The sequence below is a fragment of the Molossus molossus genome, unplaced genomic scaffold, assembly GCF_014108415.1.
Source record: "Molossus molossus isolate mMolMol1 unplaced genomic scaffold, mMolMol1.p scaffold_m16_p_7, whole genome shotgun sequence".
Taxonomy (NCBI): Eukaryota; Metazoa; Chordata; class Mammalia; order Chiroptera; family Molossidae; genus Molossus; species Molossus molossus.
Window position 1 is genome coordinate 59,757,128 of NW_023425401.1, and position 22,340 is coordinate 59,779,467.

At 38.0% G+C, this 22,340-nt stretch overlaps 1 protein-coding gene across 1 annotated transcript; it reads right to left on the minus strand.

The window, feature by feature from the left end:
* Positions 1-18,036: 18,036 nt before the first annotated feature.
* On the minus strand, positions 18,037-22,011 carry CCDC71L (coiled-coil domain containing 71 like). The gene has a single exon (XM_036247565.1). The coding sequence runs from the start codon at positions 22,009-22,011 to the stop codon at positions 21,328-21,330; it is 684 nt and encodes a 227-aa protein (XP_036103458.1). The 3' UTR covers positions 18,037-21,327.
* Positions 22,012-22,340: the final 329 nt, after the last annotated feature.

The window sequence follows — 22,340 nt, forward strand, 5'->3', positions numbered from 1 at the left end:
AGATCAATGAAACAAAGACCTAGTTCTTTGGAAAATTGAAAAGATTGATGGCCCCTTAGTCAGACTCATCAAGAAACAAAAAGAGAGAACCCAAATACACAAAATCAGAAATGAAAGAGTAGAAGTAACAACTTACACCACAGAAATACAAAGGATAGTTAAAAAAATACTATGAACATTTATATGCCAACAAATTGGACAATCTAGGCAAAATGGACAAATTTTGATTCACACAGTCTCCCAAAACTGCACCAGGAAGAAATAGAAAACTTGAAAACCAAAAACAACTAAGAAAATTGAAGATGTAATCAAGAAACTAAAAAACAAACAGATGGCCCAGATGGCTTCATGAGGGAGTTTTACCAAACATTCAAAAATGAACTAAAAACCATCCTTCTCAAAATATTCCAAATAATTCAAAAGAAGGAAGACATACAAATTCATTTTATGAGGCCAGTATAATTCTAATTCCAAAACCAGACAGAGATACTACAAAGAAAGTAAACTATAGGCCAATATCCCTGATGAACATAGATGCCAAAATCCTGAACAAAATATTAGCAAATTGAATCCAGCAATGCATTAAAAAAATTATTCACCATGACAAAGTGAGATTTATCCCAAGGATGCAAGGACGGTACAATATCCACAAATCAATAAATGTGATACACTATATAAAAAAAAAGAAAGATAAAAACCATATGATTATATCAATGGATGCTGAAAAACATTCAATAAAATCCAGCACCCGTTTCAGATAAAAACACTCAGCAATGTGGGAATAGAGGGATCATATCTCAACATAATAAAGGGCATATATGAAAGACCTACTGCAAACATCATACTCAATGGCCAAAAACCAAAAGTATTTCCCTTAAGAACAGAAACAAAACAGGGATGCCCACTTTCACCACTCTTATTTAACATAGTAATGGAAGTCTTAGTCACAGCAATCAGACATGAAGAAAAAATAAAAGGAATCCAAATGGGAAAGGAGGAAGTGAAACTGTCATTATTCGCAGATGACATGATAGTGTATATAGAACACCCTAAAGACTCCATCAAAAATCTACTAAACTTAATAAATGAATTTGGCAAAGTAGCAGGATACAAAATTAACGTCAAGAAATCGATGGCATTCTTATACACCAATGACAAACTCAGAGAAAGAGAAATTAAGAAAACAATCCCATTTACCATTGCAACAAAAAAATTAAGATACTAAGGAATAAACTTAACCAAAGAAGTAAAGGACCTATTTGCAGAAAACTACAGGATATTGAAAAAAGAAATAGAGGAAGATATAAAAAAAAAAAAAGAGGAAGCACGTACCTTGTTCATGGATTGGAAGAATTAACATCATTAAAATGTTAATACTACCCAAAGCTGAAATCCCCATCAAAATATTAACAACATATTTCACAGAACTAGAACAAATACTTCAAAAGTTCATATGGAACCAAAAAAGGCATCGAATAGCCACAGCAATCTTAAAAAAGAAGGACAAAGTAGGTGGGATCACAATATTGGATATCAGGTTATACTACAAAGCCATTGTAATCAAAAGAGCCTGATACTGGCATGTAGATCCGTGGAACAAAACAGAGAACCTGGAAATTGACCAAAGATATTATGCTCAGTTAATATTTGACAAAGGTGGCAAGAGCATACAATGTAGTAAAGAAAGCCTCTTTAATAAATGGTGTTGGGAATATTGCAAAAAAGCTACACGCAAAAAAATAAAACTAGACCATCATCTTACACCATCCACAAGAGTAAACTCAAAATGGATAAAATAATTGAATGTTACTTATAAATCATAAAAATCCTAGAAGAATATGTAGGCAACAAAATTTCACACATCATACACAGCAGGATTTCACTGATACATCACCTAAGGTAACAAACACAAAGAAAAAATGAACACATGGGACTACAACAAACTCAAAAGCTTCTGCACAGCAAAAAAAAAAAAAAAAACCCATCAAAATGGAAAGGGAACCCACTATATGGGAGAGCATAATTGCCAATGATACATCAGATAAGGGGTTAATTTCCAATACAACTCAACAACTCAACAAAAAGAAGACAAAGAACCCAATTAAGAAATGGACAGAGGAGCCCTGGCCAGTTTTGCTTAGTGGTTACAGCATTGGCCTGTGGTCCAAAGAGACTTGGGTTTGGTTCCTGCTAAGGCCACATACCTCAGTTGCAGTTTGTCCCGGGCCCTGGTTGGTCGTGTGGGTAGCAGCCACTCGATATGTCCCTTTCACACCAATGTTTTTCTCTCTCTCTCTCCCTCTCACTCTATCTGAACAAAAAATGGAAAAATGTCTTCGGGTGAGGATAAAAAAAAAATGGACAGAGGAGCTAAACAGACACCTCTTCAAAAAGGACATACAAAGCCAAGGGACATATGAAAAAATGCTCAACACCACTAATCATCAGAGAGACACAAATTAAAACAACAATGAGGTATCACCGCACACCTGTCAGAATGACTGCCGTCAACAAATCATCAAACAACAAGTGTTGGCGAGGGTGTGGAGAAAAGGGGACCCTAGTACACTGCTGGTGGGAATACAAATTGGTGCAGCCACTCTGGGAATCACTATAGTGTTATCCCCAAAAATTAAAAATTGAACTGTCATTTTACCCAGTGATTCCACTTCCAGAAATATACCCTAAGAAGCTTGAAACACCAATCAGAAAGAATAAATGCACCCCTATGCTCATAGCTATACTGTTTACAATTGCTAAGATCTGGAAACAACCCAAGAGCCCATCAGTATATGAGTAGATAAAAAAGTTGTAATATATTAACGCAATGGAATATAATGCAGCTGTAAGAAAGAGAAATCTCTTACCCTGTGAGATGAAATGGAGGGACCTGGAGAGTATTATGCTAAGTGAAATGAGCCAATCAGAGAAAAACCAATACCACATGATCTCACTTATTTGTGGAATATAATGAACAAAATAAGCTGATGAACAAAATAGACCCAGAGACATAAAAAGGATTATGGTTCAGACTAAAAAACCTCAGATGAGGTCGGCGTAGGGGAGGGAAGAGATAAACCAAAGAAAATATATGCATAACCTATGGACATAGACAACAATGCTGTGGAGGGAGGGGTGGAATCTAGGGGGAGAAAGGAGAAACATCTGTAACAAAAATTAATTGATTAATTAATTATTAAAAAATAAAATAAATATTAGTGCAAGGAGGGTGTAGAACGAATGCGGGTTCGAACCCTAGCTCTGCTACATACATGTGTAGTATTTGGCAAATTTCTTAAACTTTCTAAGCTTTAGTTTAGTCAGTTATTATGTGGGAATAATAATTCCTATCTCATAGAATTGTTAGTTTTGCTTGAAGGAAAGACAAGCATTAAGTGAATAGATAGTACCTGGTATATGGTAGAAATTAAATCAAATTTAATTTTATGACAACATGGATGGATCCAGGGAGCATTATGCTAAGAGAAATAAGTCAGACAGAAAAATATGAATACTATATCATTACTTATATGTGGAATCTAAAAAACCAAACAGAAACAGACTCATAGATACAGAGAACAAACTGAGGGTTGCCAGGTGGGAGGGGAGTTTGTAGACTTTGTTAAAGGTGAAGTGATTACAAAATACAAATTGGTAGTTACAAAATAGTCATAGGGATGTAAAGTACAGCACAAAAGATATAATCAATACTATTTTAATATCTCTGTATGGTGTCGGGGAATGGGGGTATTATACTTATCAGGAGGGAATCACTTGATAAGTTATATAAATGTCTAACCACTATGCTATACATCTGACCTAATATAATATTGAATGGCAATTATATTTGAAAAAAAAATAAATCAAAGTTAGTTTGTTCCTTCTATTATAACAATGTACTTCTGAGCATTTTACTATTGGTTTGTACTGAGGGCAAGTCTTGTCCATGTCTGAACTCCTTCCAATACCTGAGCACCCTTTTGCACACACCACTATTAGTGAATTTGACCTCCTTCACCCAGAATAGTTGGACTCTAATGTGACATTTTGTATGCTGCAGATGTTCTTTGCTTTCAATACATGCCAATATGAAAATTTTAAGTAAGCAAACTGGGACTTTATAAAGTTTTTTTTTTACATTACTACTAATAAAAGCTAATATTTATTGAATTTAAGCTTACTAAGTTGTGGGCACTGCTCTACATGTTTTACCTGTGTTACCTCACTTAATTTTTATAAGAGTTCTGTGAAGTAGATTTTGTATTGCACCTGTTTTTACAGCTGAGGAAACTGAGGAACAGAGAGCTTAAGTAGCGTGCACAAAGGTCTGCTATTAGTAAGGGAAGAAGGTAGCCTGGCTTGAGGGACCACTGTCTTAACCACTGCTTTATGTTGTCTCTTGCTAAAGCATCCAAAGGTAGTGATTATTAGATAAGACTGGGTTGCAAGTAAGATCACAATATATATCAAAGTTTTCAGCCAGTTCATTTGATCAAAGTGCTAGTAATTCATCAAAAGTTTATTACAGAAGTATCTGTAATATATGTATATATATTTTTCTCCATTACATATTGCTTCTATTACACATAAAATTGAAATGTCAAAGCTAATTCTTCTGTAAAATTTGTGAACCTGTATACTGAGTTTGTTTGAACTCCATAAACACACTGCATTCATTCAATATCTACTGAGCACTTTGCACCTGGCCAGTATTGTTACAATGATGCAAAAGTGAAAAAGATGAGTCCTGCCAATGAGGAATTCATGGTCTAAGAGGAGAGAAGGAGAGCTACATAAGGAGTTTATGACAACACAATTGGTGTGAAGAAGTATTGTGGACACAGAAGGGTGAAGTAAATACCACCCCCCAAGACACTTTATTTAATAATAACTGTTTTAAAGTCCCTTTTAAAGTTCTAGAGTCATCTTTCACATAGGTTCTCATGAATATACTTCTCACTAATTCCCTAACAATTGAGAGCTGAGCCAAGCCTTTCCAACTTTCCTCTGCTCACCTGGCTTCAAGTAAACCTGAATAGTCTACACTTCTACAAAGTCTCCCTCTCCCACTACCCAACCCCTGTCCTCTCATTGCCTAGGTCAAATAAGACAGTTCCTTCCAGAGACAGGGTCTCCACTATGTTATGGATTATTTCAACAAAATCCGGCCAAGGGCTAGGAAAAGAACTCCAAGAGATTAACTCAAAGTCTACTCTAGTGCTTGGTTTTATGATCATTTAAGTTCACTGAGCATGAGTTAACAATAGTCAACATAATTTCTAGTCTCTGAACCAGTTTTGTACAAAGAATGGAGAGAAAACAATGACTATGTGAAAGTTTTTTAAAAGCTCAGCTTTAAAATGGCAAGAAGAAAATGTCGAGAAAAAATGTCTTTTTATTTCATATTAAAATAAGAAAGAAAAAAATTTCTTCGGCTCTGAAGAACAAAGAAATAATAGCATTATATAAAGCAACCTTTTAAAAGAAAAATGCGAATGGCATAATGCAAAGAAAATAAAGAAAGCTCTAGAGAGAACAGCATTGAGAGTTAATGAAAAACTGGAGACTAGGATCCAGATCTTTAAAAAACTGTAAATTTATACTGACAAAGACTTTACAGAGATTTGCTCCCAGGTTAAAAACAATGTGTTGAAAATCCAAAGGGCAAGAACTTTCTAAGGAAGAATTTTTCAAAGTATGATCTGACCCGCCTTCACCCCACCCATGTCAGAACCAGATCCCAAGGTCCCCTCTATATTTTTAAGTAATTCACCATTTATTGGTAAAATACCCAAAACTAGCACCAGTGTTCAAATCTGCAAAGGACACAAAAACCACACATTCTTTATGATAGAATTTAGATTAGTTTGCTACATGGATGAAGATGACAAAAACACATCAGCCTGCAGGAAACAGTGAAACCTCAAACTACTCAAAATGTATCCCACCCTTTTCTGAGAAGGAACACAGATGTTGCACTCTGGTTCCCTACACCAGCTGCTTCTGTCAGAACTAAGACTGCTACCCTGGCCACAACTAACCACCAAGTTATCGAGTGGGATGGTCTATATCTACATCTGCTAGAGACTCAGGGACTAATCAGACCCTCATGGCTCACAGAGCTGGGAGATGAGATACATGGAGAGAAATAGACAAACTCAATGGCCAAGAACTAGATGAGGTCCACTCTAGCTACCCCCACTATCACACCAGAAGTTTCCAGAGCTGATGCTACACCTGGGGACACATTGTTCTGTGATGATATTTATGTAGTTATATGATACAAGAATTAAATAACATGAAACCTGTTAGCTTAGCATATGTTAGAAAATGTCTACAAGAAAACAAAGTAAAATTGTTTTCACTTTCATTGATAATTATAATTAACATAAAAGTTGCAGTGCCTTCTGGGAGACAAGGTTCTTGTCAACAGAAGCACAAAGCCAATACACCCACAGGAGCACCTTCTGAGGATTCATCCTGAAAACATATTACATCATAGATCTTTAACATGATTTGAAAAGGTTAGGCTGGTTGCTGCATAACATAAAAGCATTAGAGTCTAGAATTCCTATGCTTACTTGATGCATTGATTAGCAAAAGAAATCTTTGAGGGATTTTGGTAAAGCCATGTGCCCTAGAAATGTTATAGCTAGTTTGTGACTTGGAGAAAAAGAAAAGGAATGACCTTCAAAAGACATCACCATTCCACCTCACAGGTTTGTTGTGAGCCTGAATTGCTGATACATGTAATGCACTTTGAAGAGGGAAAGTGGTAAGTAAATTATTGGTATTATTAGTATTAGTTATTGTTAACATTTCCTCCAATATTTTGAAGTAGGTGCATCAGGTGACACTACTGCCTTAAGGTAGTGCAGCCGGCAGCCTGTTTTGTGAGTAAATCTTATTTAAGTAACTGGTGACAGGTTTTCTGTTACTAGCAGCTTAATGCATTCCTAACTGTACTACCTGAATTTAGTCATACTGAAATGTAGTTTCACATTTTATTGACTCAAATAACATGCAGCCCTAATAAAAGGTAAATTTATTAACTTAAAAACAAAGTTTAACAGATGACATTGAGAAATTATGCCAGAATTTTTTTCTAAATGAAGTAGAGTCTGGGAGAACCCCAGTATTCTCTGATATAATCATACCCTCAGAAAGCAAGGTAAACTGTAGGACCTACATTTCTGTTACTATGTAACTGGAAATTTAAGAATGTTGTTTTTCATCAGTCTCAGCAGAAGCCCAAGGTAGAGAAAGGTTTACTGAAAAGAACAGAGACAATACAATAAAAAACTGCTTAGAACCCACAATCTTTCAGAATTACTAGACGACTAAGACAAATATACAGCTGCAAACACAAGCTACATTTTACTTTTTAAAAAGGATGAATGGCTCAATAGATTGAATAAAAAACAGAGGGTAAAGATGGAGCCATAGAAAACTATTCCCAGGCTTTGAGTTCGAATGAAGGAATTGCCACCTGTGCCCGGCTGAATTTTAGATTTACTACGGACCACTGAATTTTGTGAATCTCCCTTTTTGCTTCCTTTTGAACAGCAATGTCTATTATGGCTACCTATGCCTGTCCTACCATGGGCTATTAGTTATATCTTTAATTCACAGGTCTTCAGATTGAGGGAAAGTGTACCTAAGGACCTGTGTTTAAGAAACTGCACCTGAAAAAAAGATGGCAGCGTGTAGGACCAGAGGGAGGGTGAGTGCATGAGAGAGTGAGCTAGTGTATGATAGAATTTGAGTGGACATGAAGGTAAATGACCAAACTCATGTAGTGCAGAGACGTGGAGCAGAAGGTTCCTGTGCTGTGGACTGGGAGCAGACAGCTACCTTGGTAAGCGGCTCTTCAGGGCACTTCTCCCTGAGCCATGGGGAGGTCTCACCAGTTTGAAATATCCCAGGTCTTCCCTGGGACAAGGCAGTGGGAGCAGCTAGGGCCCAGCAACCTGAGCCCACCAGTGCATCTGGCACCATCAGACCAGTGGACACCTTGTGTTAACACAGACCAGTGCATGGTAGTGGAGCTATCAAGTTGCCAGTTGCGAAAACAGCAAAGGCCAGGAGCCCAGAACCATCCCCCACAGTAGCAGCAAGATCAGAGTCAAGATATGCCCCAGCAACAAAGGCTGGGGAGCAGACATCCATCCCCAGGCAACAGAAACACAGACCAGCATCAGAGAACCATAACCCAAAAACTACACAAAGGCTGAGCAGGAGCTGATCCCCACTAGGCAGCAGCACTTCCCAGCCACCAGCAGCAGGACCTGGGGCTCCACTGGGGCCTGTGCAACACAGCTTCCCACAAGAGCAGTGACAAGCCAGGGATCCAACGGGGCCTGTATGACAGCAGCAACCCACAAGAGCGGTACAAAGCCAGGGCACCAGAGGATCCTGTGGGACCCACAGGCCCACAAGAGGGATGTGGAACCAGGGATCCAGAGAGACCTGTGCAACCCAGTGGCCCACAAGAGTGATGCAGAGCCAGGGCCCCAGACAGGCCTGTGTGACCCAGCTACCCAAGGTGTGGGAAGGGAGTGCAGTTCCAGCATGGCCTGAGCAATACAGCTGCAGGTGGCACCAGCGACTAGCTGGGAACACAGCTTCAGAGGGGCCCATGCAATCCAGCAGCTGCACCTACCAGGACAACCAATACCAGCCCCCAGTGGTCAATCCTCCAGGATCCACAGCAGTCAAGAGGCGACACACAACAAAAGAGTCTGGGAGGCACAGTAGCTTTATTTGATATACAGTGAACTGCCTACACATCCAAACATCCCTCACCGGGTCTAGAGCTACCAGACGGCTAAAATGGGGAGACAAAAAACAACACCAAAAGGAACAAAAAAGAGAAATCACTAGAAAAGGAACTACATGAAATGAAAGAAACAACCTATCAGATAAAGAATTCAAATGATTCTAAGGATTCTCAAACAATTTGATGAGAACTACAAGCAACTTAATAAGAATTATGAAGAGCTCACTGAGAACTACTTCAACTTAAAAAAAAAAGATAGAAGCTACACAAAAGGGGTAAAAGCTATGCATAAAAATCAAACCAAGAGGAACTAAAGAATGGCATGGCTGTTATGAAAAATACTTTAGAAGGGTCAATAGTACATTAGAAGAAGCTGAAGACTGAATCAGTGACTTAAAAGACAAGGTAGAGAAAAACATCCAAATAGAGCAGCAAATGGAAAAAAGGTTTAAAAAGCATGAGGAGAGTTCAAGGGAGCTGTGGGACAATACAAAATGTCACAACATTTGCATTATAGAGATACCAGAAGGAGAAGAATCAGAGAAAGGAATAGAGAACCTGTTTGAAGAAATGCTGACAAAAAAACTTCCCTAAGCTGGTAAAGAAAAAAGTCACACAAGTCCAGGAAACAAAGAGAGTCCCAAGCAAGATGAACCCCAGAGGAACCACAGCTAGACACATCATAATAAAAATGACATATATTAAAGACAATAAAAGAATCTTAAAGGAAGCAAGAAAGAGACAAAAAGTTACCTACAAGTTACCTCCCATTAGACTGTCAGCTGATTTCTCAATAAAAACACTGCAGACCAGAAGGGAGTGACATCAAGTGTACAAAGTAATGCAAGACAGGGGTCTGAATCCAAGACTATTCCATCCAGCAAGGCTATCATTCAAAATAGAAGGAGAAATAGAGAGTTTCAAAGATTGTTTAAAAAGCTAAAGGAATTTACCACCACCAAACCAGCACTGCAAGAAATGCTGAAGGGACCGTTATAAGAAGAAGAAACAGAGAAAGAAGAGAGAGAGAAGAACACAGGTATAAAATTAAAATGGCAACTAATAACTATCTATCAATAATTACCTTAAATGTAAATGGCTTAAATGCTCCAATCAAAAGACATAGGGTAGCTGATTGGATAAGAAAACATAACCCATATATATGCTGTATACAAGAGACCCACCTCACAACAAAAGAGTCACACGGGATGAAACTGAATGAATAAAAAAAAAATTTTCCAAGCAAATGGAAATTTAAAAAAACTGGTGTAGCAATATTTATATCTGACAAGATAGACTTCAAAATGAGGACTATAATAAGAGACAGAGAAGGTCACTACATAATATTAGAAGGATCAATACAAGAGGATATAACCCTGGTAAACATATACGCACCAAATACAGAAGCACCAAAATATATGTAAAAACTTCTGGAGAACTTTAAGGGAAAGAACAATAGCAATATGATCATAGCGGGTGATTTTAACACACCACTGACACCACTGGATAGATCTTCTGAACAAAAACTTAACATGGATATAGAGTCCTTACAAGACAAATTAATCATATGGACTTCATTGATATTTACAGAGCATTTCACCCAAAAGCTGCAAAATATACATTCTTCTCAAGTGAACATGGGACATTCTCAAAGACAGACCACAGGTTAGGACACAAAACAAGTCTCTACAAATTCAAGAAGACTGAAATCATATCAAGCATCTTCTCCAATGACAGTGGCATGAAACTATAACTAAATTACAGTAAAAACACACATAAACATTTGAACACTTGGAGGCTAAATAGCATGTTATTAAACAACAAATGAGTTACTAACAAGATCAAGGAAGAAATTAAAAACTTCCTGGAAACTAATGAAAATGAACACAAAGCAACAAAAAAATCTATGACACACAGCGAAAGCAGTCCTGAGAGAAAAGTTCATAGTACTACAGGCCTATCTCAAGAAACAAAAAAAGTTCCTAATTGACTCTCTAACCCTACCACATAAAGAACTAGAAAGTAAACAAACAAACAAACAAAAAATCCCAGAGTTAGTAGGAGGAAGGAAATAGTAAAGGTCAGAGCAGAAATAAACAACATAGAGACCAAAAAAACAATTCAAACAATCAATGAAACAAAAAGGTAGTTCCTTGAAAAGGTAAACAAGATCAATGGACCTTTAGCCACACTCACCAAGAAACAAAAAGAGAGAAATCAAGTACACAAAATCAGAAACAAACGAGGAAAAGTAACAGCTGACACCACAGAAATACAAAGGATCATTGAAACATACTATGAACAATTATACGCCAACAAGTTGGACAATCTAGGAGATATAGACAAATTTCTAGAAACACACAGCCTCCCAGAACTGAAGCAAGAAGAGATAGAAAACTTGAACACACCAAGAACAACAAAGAAAATTGAAAATGTAATCAAGAAACTCCCAGCAAACAAAAGCCCAGGCCCAGATGGCTTCATGGGGAAATTTTACCAAACATTCAAAGATCTAGTACCCATTCTCCTCAAACTATCCCAAAGAATCCAAGAAGATGGAACACTTCCAAACTCATTTTATGAGGCCATCACAATCCTAATTCCAAAACCAGATAAAGACACTACAAAGAAATAAAACTACAGGCTAATATCCCTGATGAACACAGATGCCAAAATCCTTAACAAATTATTAGCAAATTGTATCCAACAATATATCAAAAAAATGTATTCATCATGACCAAGTGGGATTCATCCCAGGGATGAAAGAATGGTACAATATTCACAAATCAATAAATGTGATAAACCTCATAAACAAGATGAAAGATAAAAACCATATGATCATATCAATAGATATTGAAAAAGCATTTGACGAAATCCAGCACCCATTTCTGATAAATGTAGGAATATAAGGATCCTATCTCAACATAATAAAGGCCATATATGAAAAACCTACAGCCAACATTATACTCAATGGGCAAAATCTAAAAGCATTCCCCTTAAGAACGAGAACAAGAGAGGGATGCCCACTTTCACCACTCTTATATAACATGGTACTGGAAGTCTTAGCCACAGCAATCAGACAAGAAGAAAAAATAAAAGGAATCCAAATGGGAAAGGAGGAAGTGAAACTGTCATTATTTGCAAATGACATGATATTGTACATAGAAAACTTCGAAGACTCCATAAAAATCTACTAGACTTAATAAATGAATTTGGGAAAGTAGCAGGATACAATATTAATGTCAAGAAATTGGTGGCATTCTTATACACCAATGATGAACTCACAGAAAGAAAAACTAAAAAAATAATACCATTTACCATTGAAGCAAAAAAATTAAGATACCTAGGAATAAACTTAAACAAAGAAGTAAAGAACCTTTTTACAGAAAACTACAAGTCATTGAAAAAAGAAATAGAGAAAGATAGAAAAAAGTGGAAGCACATGCATTGTTCATAGATCAGAAGAATTAACATCATTGAAATGTCCATACTACTCAAAGCAAGCTATAGATTCAATGCAATCCCCATCAAAATAGCAAAGACATATTTCACAGAACTAGAACAAACACTCCAAAAGTTTACATGGAACCAAAAAAGTCCTCGAATAGCCACAGCAATCTTGAAAAAGAAGAACAAAGTAGGAGGGATCACATTACCAGATATCAGGTTATACTACAAAGCCACTGTAATCAAAACAGCCTGGTACTGGCACAAGGACAGGCAGATATAAATGGAACAGAATAGAGAACCCAGAAATTGACCCAAGATAACATGCTTGCCCTGGCCAGTTTGGCTCAGCAGTTAGAAGGTCAGATTGCGGTCCAGATAGATCCGGGTTCAGTTCCCGCTAAGGGCATATACCTCAGTTGCATTTTGTCCCCGGCCCCAGTTGGGGTCCTGGGGGTGGCAGCCACTCGATGTGTCCCTTTCATGTCTATGTTTCTCTCTCTCTCTCTTTCTCTCTCTCCCTCCCACTCTATCTGAACAAAAAATTTAAAAATGTCCTCGGATGAGGATAAAAAAGAAAAAAAATATGCTCAATTAATATTTGACGAAGATGGCAAGAGCATACAGTGGAGTCAAGACAGTCTCTTCAACAAATGGTGTTGGAAAAATTGGACAGCTACTTGAAAAAAAAACAAATGAAGCAAGACCACCAACTTACACCATACACAAGAATAAACTCAAAATGGATAAAAGACTTAAACGTGGCCCATGAATCCATAAAAATTCTAGAAGAAAATGTAGGCAACAAAATTTCAGACATCATACACACCAGAATTTTCACTGATAATGTCACCTACAGCAAGAAAAATAAAGGAGAAAAATGAACACATGGGACTACATCAAACTAAAAAGCTTCTACACAACAAAAGAAACAATCATCAAAATGGAAAGGGAACCCACTATATGGGAGATTATAATTGCCAATGATGCATCACTTAAGGGATTAATTTCCAAAATATATAGAGTGCTCATACAACTCAACAAAAGGAAAACAAAGAACCCAATTAAAAAATGGGCAGAGGACCTAAATAGACTCCTCTCCAAACAGGACACACAAATGACCAAGAAACATGAAAAATTGCTCAACGTCAATAATCATCAGAGAGATGCAGATTAAAACAACAATGAGGTATCACTTCACACCTGTCAGAATGGCTGCCATCAACAAATCATAAAACAAGTGTTAGCAAGGTTTGGTGAAAAGGGGACCCTAGTACACTGCTGGTGAGAATGCAGACTGGTGCACCCACTATGGAGAACACTGTTGTTACCTCAAAAAATTAAAAATTGAACTGCCATTTGACCCAATGATCTCCCTTCTAGGAATATACCCAAAGAAGACTGAAATACCAATCAGAAAGAATATATGTACACATATGTTCATAGAAGCACTATTTACAATAGTTAAGATCTGATAACAACCTAAGTGTCCATCAAAAAAAAAAACACAAAAAACTGTGGTACATGTACACAATGGAATACTATGCGCTGTAAGACAGAAAAATATCTTATTATTTGAGATGACATTAAGGGACCTGGAGAGTATTATGCTAAACTAAACAAGCCAAGCAGAGAAAGAGAAATATGACATGATCTCACTTATTTGTGGAATATAATGAACTAAACAAACTGATGAACAAAATTGACCCAGAGACATAGAGGTAGGGTACAGAATGACAAACCTCAGAAGAGGAGATATTGGGGTAGGGGGGAGATAAACCACAGAACTTAGACAACAAAGCTGGGGAAGGGCGGGAGGAATGGCGAGGAGGGTGTCAATGGGGGGAAAAGAATAAAAATCTGTAACAAAAACAAATTAATAAAAATAATTTTTAAAAAATATATACTGCACCTGAGGAGCCCCATCCACACCTGGACCTAATTTAGATGGCAACATGCTGGTCTTTGAGCTGATTATAAAGAAATGGAACTTTGAGATGGGGGAATCTTAGGACAGGATAAGGATATTTTGCATGTGAAATGAATGTAAATAATTAAGCCCAGAGTCAGACCGTGGTGGTTTAAAATATGCTCATAAATTCTTTTTTAGGCCCTTCAAAAGATAGAGCTCATTCCCCTTGCCTTGAGTATGGGCTGGACTTTGTGAATCATTTCAAAAGAATAAAATAAGATAGAAATGGCAGTATGAGTCAGAAACACTATAAAAAGTAGAAATTATAATTCCAACACTGTTATAATCTGGGTCCACTTAGAGATGGGGCAATGAGTCATCACAACCTAGAATTCCAAACTTATCAAAACTGTCAATTGAATATGAGAACTGAATAGAAATATCTTTAGACATGCAAAGCCTCAGAACATTTGACTCTTATTCAGTCTTTATTAGGAAGTTATTTGAGGATGTACTCTAGCAAAACAAAAAGATTGACAATAAAGAACTCTTCCTACTTCCTGGTCAATTTTTCTGTAATAAATCTATTTTTAAAAATAGATTCCATTAACAAGAGAAAGAAATGAAGGAAAGGGAGGGAAGGAGGAAGGTAAAAGACATGGAGGAAACAAATACATATTGCTAAGTGAAAGAAGCCAATCTGAAAAAGCTATATACTTTATGATTCCAATTAAATGACATTCTGAAGAAGGCAAAACTATAGAGACAATAAAAGGACCACTGGCTGACAGGGATTCAGAGGAAGAGAAGTGATAAGTGATGAAGAGGTAAAGCACAGGGCACTGTTAGGGTAATGAAATTATTCCATGTGATACTGTAATGTTGGATACATGACATAACACATTTGTCAAAACTTATGAAACTGTACAACATAAAAAGCAAACCCTAATTTTAGTTAATAATGTGTCGATAATGTCTCACACATCAGTTATAATAAATGTAACCACATTAATGCAAGATATTAATTGTAGACTGGGGGTTAAGGGGGTCTCTATACTTTCTGTCCAATTTATCTTTAAACATAATACAGTCCTCAAAAAACAGCCTATTTAAACACACACACACACACTTCACTTAAATAAAGCACTGCCTCTAGAAAAGGGGTGTATTTTTTATGAGATGGGGATATTAGTAATAGTAGTAGTAGCAGCAATAGCAGTAGTATTACTGTACTCTTATGTGCTATTTAAGGTGTGTGTGTTTATTTTTAAACTATGTGTATACATTACTTGGTTTTAAATGTTCTTAATTTTATTAAAGTCTGTTTACCTACCAGGATAGCTAAAATGAAAAAGACAAAAGTGACCAAATGTTGACAAGGACATGAAGTACCCAGAATTCTCATATACCTTGGAAAAACTAACAGTATCTATCAAAGCTGATCATTTGTATAACATGTGACCAAGCAAATTCACTCCAAACTCACCCCCCCCCCCAAAAAAAAGTTCACCAAAGAACACATTCTCTAATGCTCATTGAAGCTTTAATGATAATTGCCCTAAACTGGGATCTATTTAAATACCCATCAAGAGTTGCAGAAACACTGTAGAATATTTACACAATGGAATTCTATACACCAATGAGAATAAACAATTTACAACTACATGCAACTATATGAATGACTCTCACAAACATAATTTTGAGTGAAATAAGTTGGGCATATGACATATATTTCTATTTATATAAAGTCCAAAAACATGCAAGTTACCTATGCTGTAAGAAGTTAGGATAATTGTTGTCTCTTGGAGGGGAGATGGATAGTGACTGGAAGGGGTATAAGAGGTCCTCTACGATAATGGTTCTGTTCGTGTGTGTGTCACACGTGCGTGCGTGTGTGTGTGTGTGTTTAACCTGAGTGTTGTTTCCACAAGAAAATTGAATTTATGAAATTCTATGAAGCTGTGCTTGTAACACTTTTAATATATGTATTTTTATATGCTTCAATAATTTTAAACCTAGACTTTAAAACCCTAAGACCCACACTTTTTTCTGTGCTCTACTAAACATTTAAAGAACACATACTTGGAACATCCTAGAAGAGAGAAATACTTGAAGAAGCTAAAGAAGTTCAATTTTGAGTTTAGAAGGATATTTCTTCAGACTTGCTGGGCTAGCTATAGTGTTTGAAGTTGTCATGATCCTTACCTTCCAGTTGGGCTTTGGATATGTTTATAATGTTATAGATTAAGGTTGAGGTGACATTTACCAAAACAAGTAAGTGCTGACAGTGAGAAGTTATTGCTCTTGTGAAATCTGAAATCAGGCAGTTTTTACTTCTTACTACTGAATAACTTCCATCTAAGAAAATTCTTTTGTGTCAGCTTCAGATACTACAAATTTGGCTTGCTCATCAAGGTAGACTATGTTCTGTTATTCTTTGTGCTAAGAGGAATTCAAGCTAAATTCAAGGCTTTAGACTCAAAGTCTAAAAAATGAATGTGTCAAGGCATCAAATAGAATCTTTTTTACTTTTAGTAATAATTTTTGTTGTACTCATTTGTTTCCTTTAACACAGGAAGTACAAACCTCATACAAATTAATTCCAATTTAGTTCTGTACATGTTGATTAACATGGTTCTTAAGCAACCCTTAACTAGACTTACTCCAAATGAAAACTTAGTGTGGAAATTTGACAAGTTCTTGAGTCAGTAACTTTAATCAATTACTTTTATAAATTCTCAGATAGTTTAGAAGACATAGCAGCACATTTTAAATATCTGTTGAAGATAACAGGATGATAAAAGACCTAAAATTTTTAAGAATGGCTAAAAAACCTCCAACAGAGAAAACTGTTTAATAAATCAACTTAATGCAACCTCCTGCTATACAATTTGTCAGCAGGCTAAAAATATATAGAGATTTGTCTTTAATTCGCCCATAAATTACCTTCTTTTGTCTCTTAGCTATCCCAGATCATGCTCTAGATTCTCGGGATGCTAAATTCTCAAAGAACCACTCTCAGCATATATACCTATTCTCAGCACACATGCCTCTAATTAATAGCATTTAAGTATTTCCTATGTGTCCACCATTAATATGCATTTTAATCCTTTCACTAATCCAACAGGTTACTAACTACATTTGATACTTGAGAAAGCTAAGTATGGCACAGAAAGTTCATGTAATTTACCTAGAGCTCTAATGCAAATGGTAAAGCCTTTATTCTATCCAAGGTACTGTGATTCACAGCAGTTACACTATGCTGACTCCCTTTTTTTTTATAGGAACTCAGGTACAAAGACAAATTCAGGCCACATAGATCTATGAATCCTGCCCTTGCTAATATTCTACTTCTACCTTCTAGACTGTAATGAAAATTCTAGCTCTATTCTTATTATGTGGAACAGCCCTATGTTCATATTGAACATTCTTACTTTCAGAATATAAAAGAATGTGAGCTTTAGACTTTCTATCATTACCACAGAGGGACTTGGGTTCAGGACTCAAAACTAAATTTTGATGCATTTTTAAAGTCTTTATTACTGACAAACTGGGTAATAGCTTGGGCATGAAGCACTCTCCTGGAGACTCACTAGACCATTAAAGAGTTGATGTAGCACAGACTCCCAAGATAGCACAAAACACATTATCTCAAAACTTCCAGGAGTTTGAAGTTCACCAAAAGTCAAAATTTATCACATATAAAATTAAAATGCTTTCCAATTCACATGAAAACATAAAATCCCATTTCAAAAACTATCAACATCATTAGAAAAACCAGACACTGTGTATTCTCTAAAATTTATTTACAGTTAATAAATTAAAAGGCAAAGTACAACCAGATTGTAAATCTTAATCATATGCACATCAAACTGTCCAAAAAAAATCAGTTCCATTACAAATAATTGCCTTCTAATGCACTTAAGACAGAACAGTCCATCAAGGTACTTTACACACACTGATAAAATACTATGAATATATATCCATTAAAAAACACCAATGTAAAGGGTGCTGTGGCAACCCTTAAAACAACAAAAATCTTTGAGTTCAAAATTGTTTTTTGTATTCAAATATTTTAATGGTTTTCAGATTTGCACATAGCAAATCAAAAGGTGTCAGCCACCAGCTTAAGATACACTTGCCCAATAGGGTAATCAAACTTGGACAAAGTAAATACACATCCCAACAATGACACTTTGCACTATCAACAATGAAGTTTGCCCTCAACAATCACGACATTACTAGTTTCAGTGGGAAAAAATAAGTTGCTGGTTGACAGGAAGGATAAAAAATGACATCAGAAATTTCAAAAGGTTATTTGAGGTGCCAGTCACCACATTTAGGCACTCAAGAGTTAAAAATTAAATAAAAGCCTAGCAAGGTGATACACTTCCTCCTAGCTTCCCCTCTCTATTTGTGCCATATGAGATATAGGAGAATGTAAAAGACTGAATAAAAATCATAGGATTTCTTACAAAAACTATATACAAGCTAAGCTGCAGACTCATTTTAGAGGATAATAAATGGATGCCTCACAATAAAGGCCACCATGCCAAGTTCCTTTTCACATTCTGCCCAAAAGTACCCATAAAATAGTTTCACTTTACTACCAACATACTAATCAACTATATTAGTTGTTTTTTCACATTTTAGAAGTTGTAACATAGGTTTTGTTAAAGAAAACTTGGCAAAAATATTTTTTACATCTTTTTTACAAACTAGAAATGGCATGAATTTTTAATAAACCAGATAAATATACTGGATTCAGGATGAGCAATTAGATCCATATTGAAATCAGAAGCCCAGATAATCCAAAGAAGCAGTTATGTGAGTTCAAGTGTACTCACGTAACAAGGCTTAAGTGGAAAACAATTAAGAATCTGTTACAATAAATCCATTGTGTCAGCGAATATGTTTCACTTTTGTGCTGAGCAAAATTATCCTCCCAGTTAAGTCTAATTTCAAAATCCTCTGGGAAACTATCTAGATAAGCTATATGTTGAAATTACATTCTAATATGGCCATTGCATTTTTTTAATTATTATAAAACTATATACAAAGTGAAGTGGTACAAATACAATTTTTTTTTCAGGTGCTAAGTTAGCCTAAAAAGTTAATAATGGGGGGGGGGGGATAGGTGAGGAGAAAATCCTATATAACTGAATATAATTGGCAGTGGAAGCTAATAACCAAAAGAATAAAGATAAGCTTCCTATCACACAAATATAATTTAATACTCTCCATCTTCCAATTGTTCACTTTTATTTATTCATGTGACAGTGTTTGTAACAATGCATTATCGTTGAGTAGTGAATAAAAGAATAGGATGCTTATTGGAAAACCGGTATCAAGTCATAAATATATATAAAATCCTTTTTTAACAAAATAAAAACACTGAAATTGAAGTCACAAAGCTCCTACAATGGACTATTAAACTTGGAAAACATCATTTCAAAAAGCTATGCCATTTAAATTCTAAGGACACAAGAGTCAAAATTGCAGCTCTCATTATTCTCCTAAGAAGCTACCAAGCAAAGATAAACCTTAATATTGAGTATTACATATGTCAAGTTCCAGCCCAGTACAGATCACTCCATGGCATAATAACCTAAATTTGAAATAATAGTGGTACAAAAACACTACTTGACCCTTTAGATATTACAGTAAAACCTGGCTGTGGCACCACTGACTAAAACCAATTAAGTCTTGTTGCCACCAATGACCAAAGGCACTTGGATAATCAAGAATAACACACTGGGCCACCTGGTATAAACACTATCATAAAAGTGTAAAAGAAGGGTCAGAACTCTGTGTGGCTTGCCTGTTTAATTCCTGTGGTCTTCAGTTATCAAAGACCCATAACTGCAAACATAAATTTAAATGGAAATAAGATTTAAAAAGGAAACTGGTGGAGCAAAACGTGAACTAACATGTTTATAGAAGTGATGATAATAGTCTGGACATTTCTTGCTATCCAACAACAACAAAAAAAAAAAAGAAAGAAAGAAAGAAAAAAAGATTTTGCCCAAAGTAACTTCAACCAGTTACTTATACCAAGAAATGCCCCCACCCCTCTAGATCATTTATAGCTCTGAGGACTCTAATGGGTATTCTGTTCATCATTTTAATCACAATATTTATACACACTCATTTTTCCTATTGGATTCCCACTTTAAAATAAATTATCCTTGAAATATTCCTGGATTTATATGTTAGACCAGTACAATGAGGCCAAATCATTTCTAATCATATTCCATCCATCTCTTTAACCAACAGTATTTTTTTATAATGCATTCTTTTTTTTTTTAAATCACAAGCCATATGGTTTCAATGCACTTTAATTTTTATTCAATTTTTAAAAGTTTAACAAGTCAACTTTTCCTAAACAAAACTTTGAGTTTCCATTTTCTTTAGAAGCTCAGTAAATATAAACTTTAATTCTCCAAAAAAAAAAAAAAAAAAAACCTTTAGAAACACCTTAAAGTAATTCAAACAATTGTATTTTGCATCTCTTTGTAATCACTGAGCCCATGAAGTTCAACCCCATACAAATCCTTGCACTATTAAGAGTCATAAGCTTGTGTCGTTCGTTTAGAAAACATCCTTGGTCAAAGCACTGGAATCCAGTTCATATCAGGAAATAAGTGGAATTCAGAATACCCTGAGCATAAACTAGTGCAACACCACAAAATATGTTCGATCTATCGTCCAGAAAGAGGTGGCAGTCAAAAAGAAAAAGAAAAAGAAAAAAAGTAGCAAGGAGCGGGGGGTATAAAAAGCAAGTGAATTCTGCCTTATTATGAAACCAAATTCCTTTGGAAAATAATGACTTCTTCGGAGGGCTTCCAGACCAGTGAGGTAGAGTCCAAAAGGGAGAAAACGGATCTGCCCCTACAATCCTGGAGACGTCTCAATCTGGGGTTAGGAAGAAATGGGGCCTCTCCCGCGGGTCTAGCGCTCTCCTCCCTCCGCAGAGCCGGTGCCGGGAGGCAGCAGAGGGCACACCTGCCCCGGGGTCCCAGACAGCGGCGCCGCATCCAGGGACGCAGGGCCGGGAACACTATCCGGTGACTTCTTCGCCCGTAAAGTGCACTAGGGGACGGAGTCCTGGCCGGATCTGTAAACACTCGACTGACACTTGTTCATCCCTCCAGGCGGAAGCTCCGTCCGAGGGTAGGGGGGCTGCGTCTCATGCCCGAGGCACCGGGAAGCGTCGGAGCCTCACCACGGGTTCCAGGTTCACACGCAGCACTTGGCGCGCCCGGCGCCGCACCGCCGCCAGGCTGCGCTCGCCCCACACGTCGCCGCCGACGCGGATGGTGGGGAAGGTGGTCAGCGTCGGGGTGGCCGCCCTCCAGATCTCCTCTAGGGTGCGGCCCCCAAAGCAGGGGCTGAGGGCCCCGGGCTCCCCCAGGGCCGGTGGCTGCGGCGGCGGCGGCGGTGGTTTCTTCCTGCGGGAGGCGGCCGCCCGGGCTCCGCGGCGCCTCCTCCTGGCCGCCGAGCCCCGGGCGGGCCTGCGCGTCTGCCCGCGGGCGGGGGGCCTCGGGGGGTCGGGGACCAGGGCCCGGCAAGAGGAGTAGCCGTAGACGTCCTTGCTGCGCAGGATGTGCGGGGAGAACTGGTGCTTGAGGCTGCAGAGGAAGCTCCAGAGCTCCGCGTCCGAGCTCATGAACTCCGTGCTGCGGGGCATGAACAGCTTGAAGGCTTCGCCCAACGCCTTGGTGGTGTCGGCCAGCGACAGTTGCGACCGCGAGTACACAACCTTCTCCTCCTGTGCCTCCAGCCCGGCCCCATCGCCTGCCCTAAAGCCGCCGCCCCGGAAGGCCGAGGCCGGGGCCGCCGGGGGCCGCCGCCTCTTCACGTTGCGCCGCATCGGAGGCCGCTCGGGGCCGCCCGCCTTCGCCGGGTCCCGCCGCCGCCGCCTCCTCCCGCGTCCGGCTCCGCGGCGGCGGCCGCTGAAGGCGCCTACCGCCCGGCGCGTCTGTCGCTACTTTTCTCGCCTCCGCCGCCGCCCCTCCCCCTCCGAGGGCGGAGGACGCGGGTGAAGATCCTGCCGCCCGGTACAAGATGGCGGCCGGCGCCCACCCCTGGGCTTTGTCATTGGATGGCGCCTCGCCTCCCTGGTTCCTCTTTCTTCTCCTCTCCCGCTTCCTTTCACCCTCTGCCTTTCTTTAAATGTGCCCGCCTCAGGTCCCTCCCACC

What these genes read in the sequence shown, in the direction of transcription:
- CCDC71L (XM_036247565.1), bottom strand. Translation starts at nt 22,011, where the DNA reads ATGCGGCGCAACGTGAAGAGGCGGCGGCCCCCGGCGGCCCCGGCCTCG.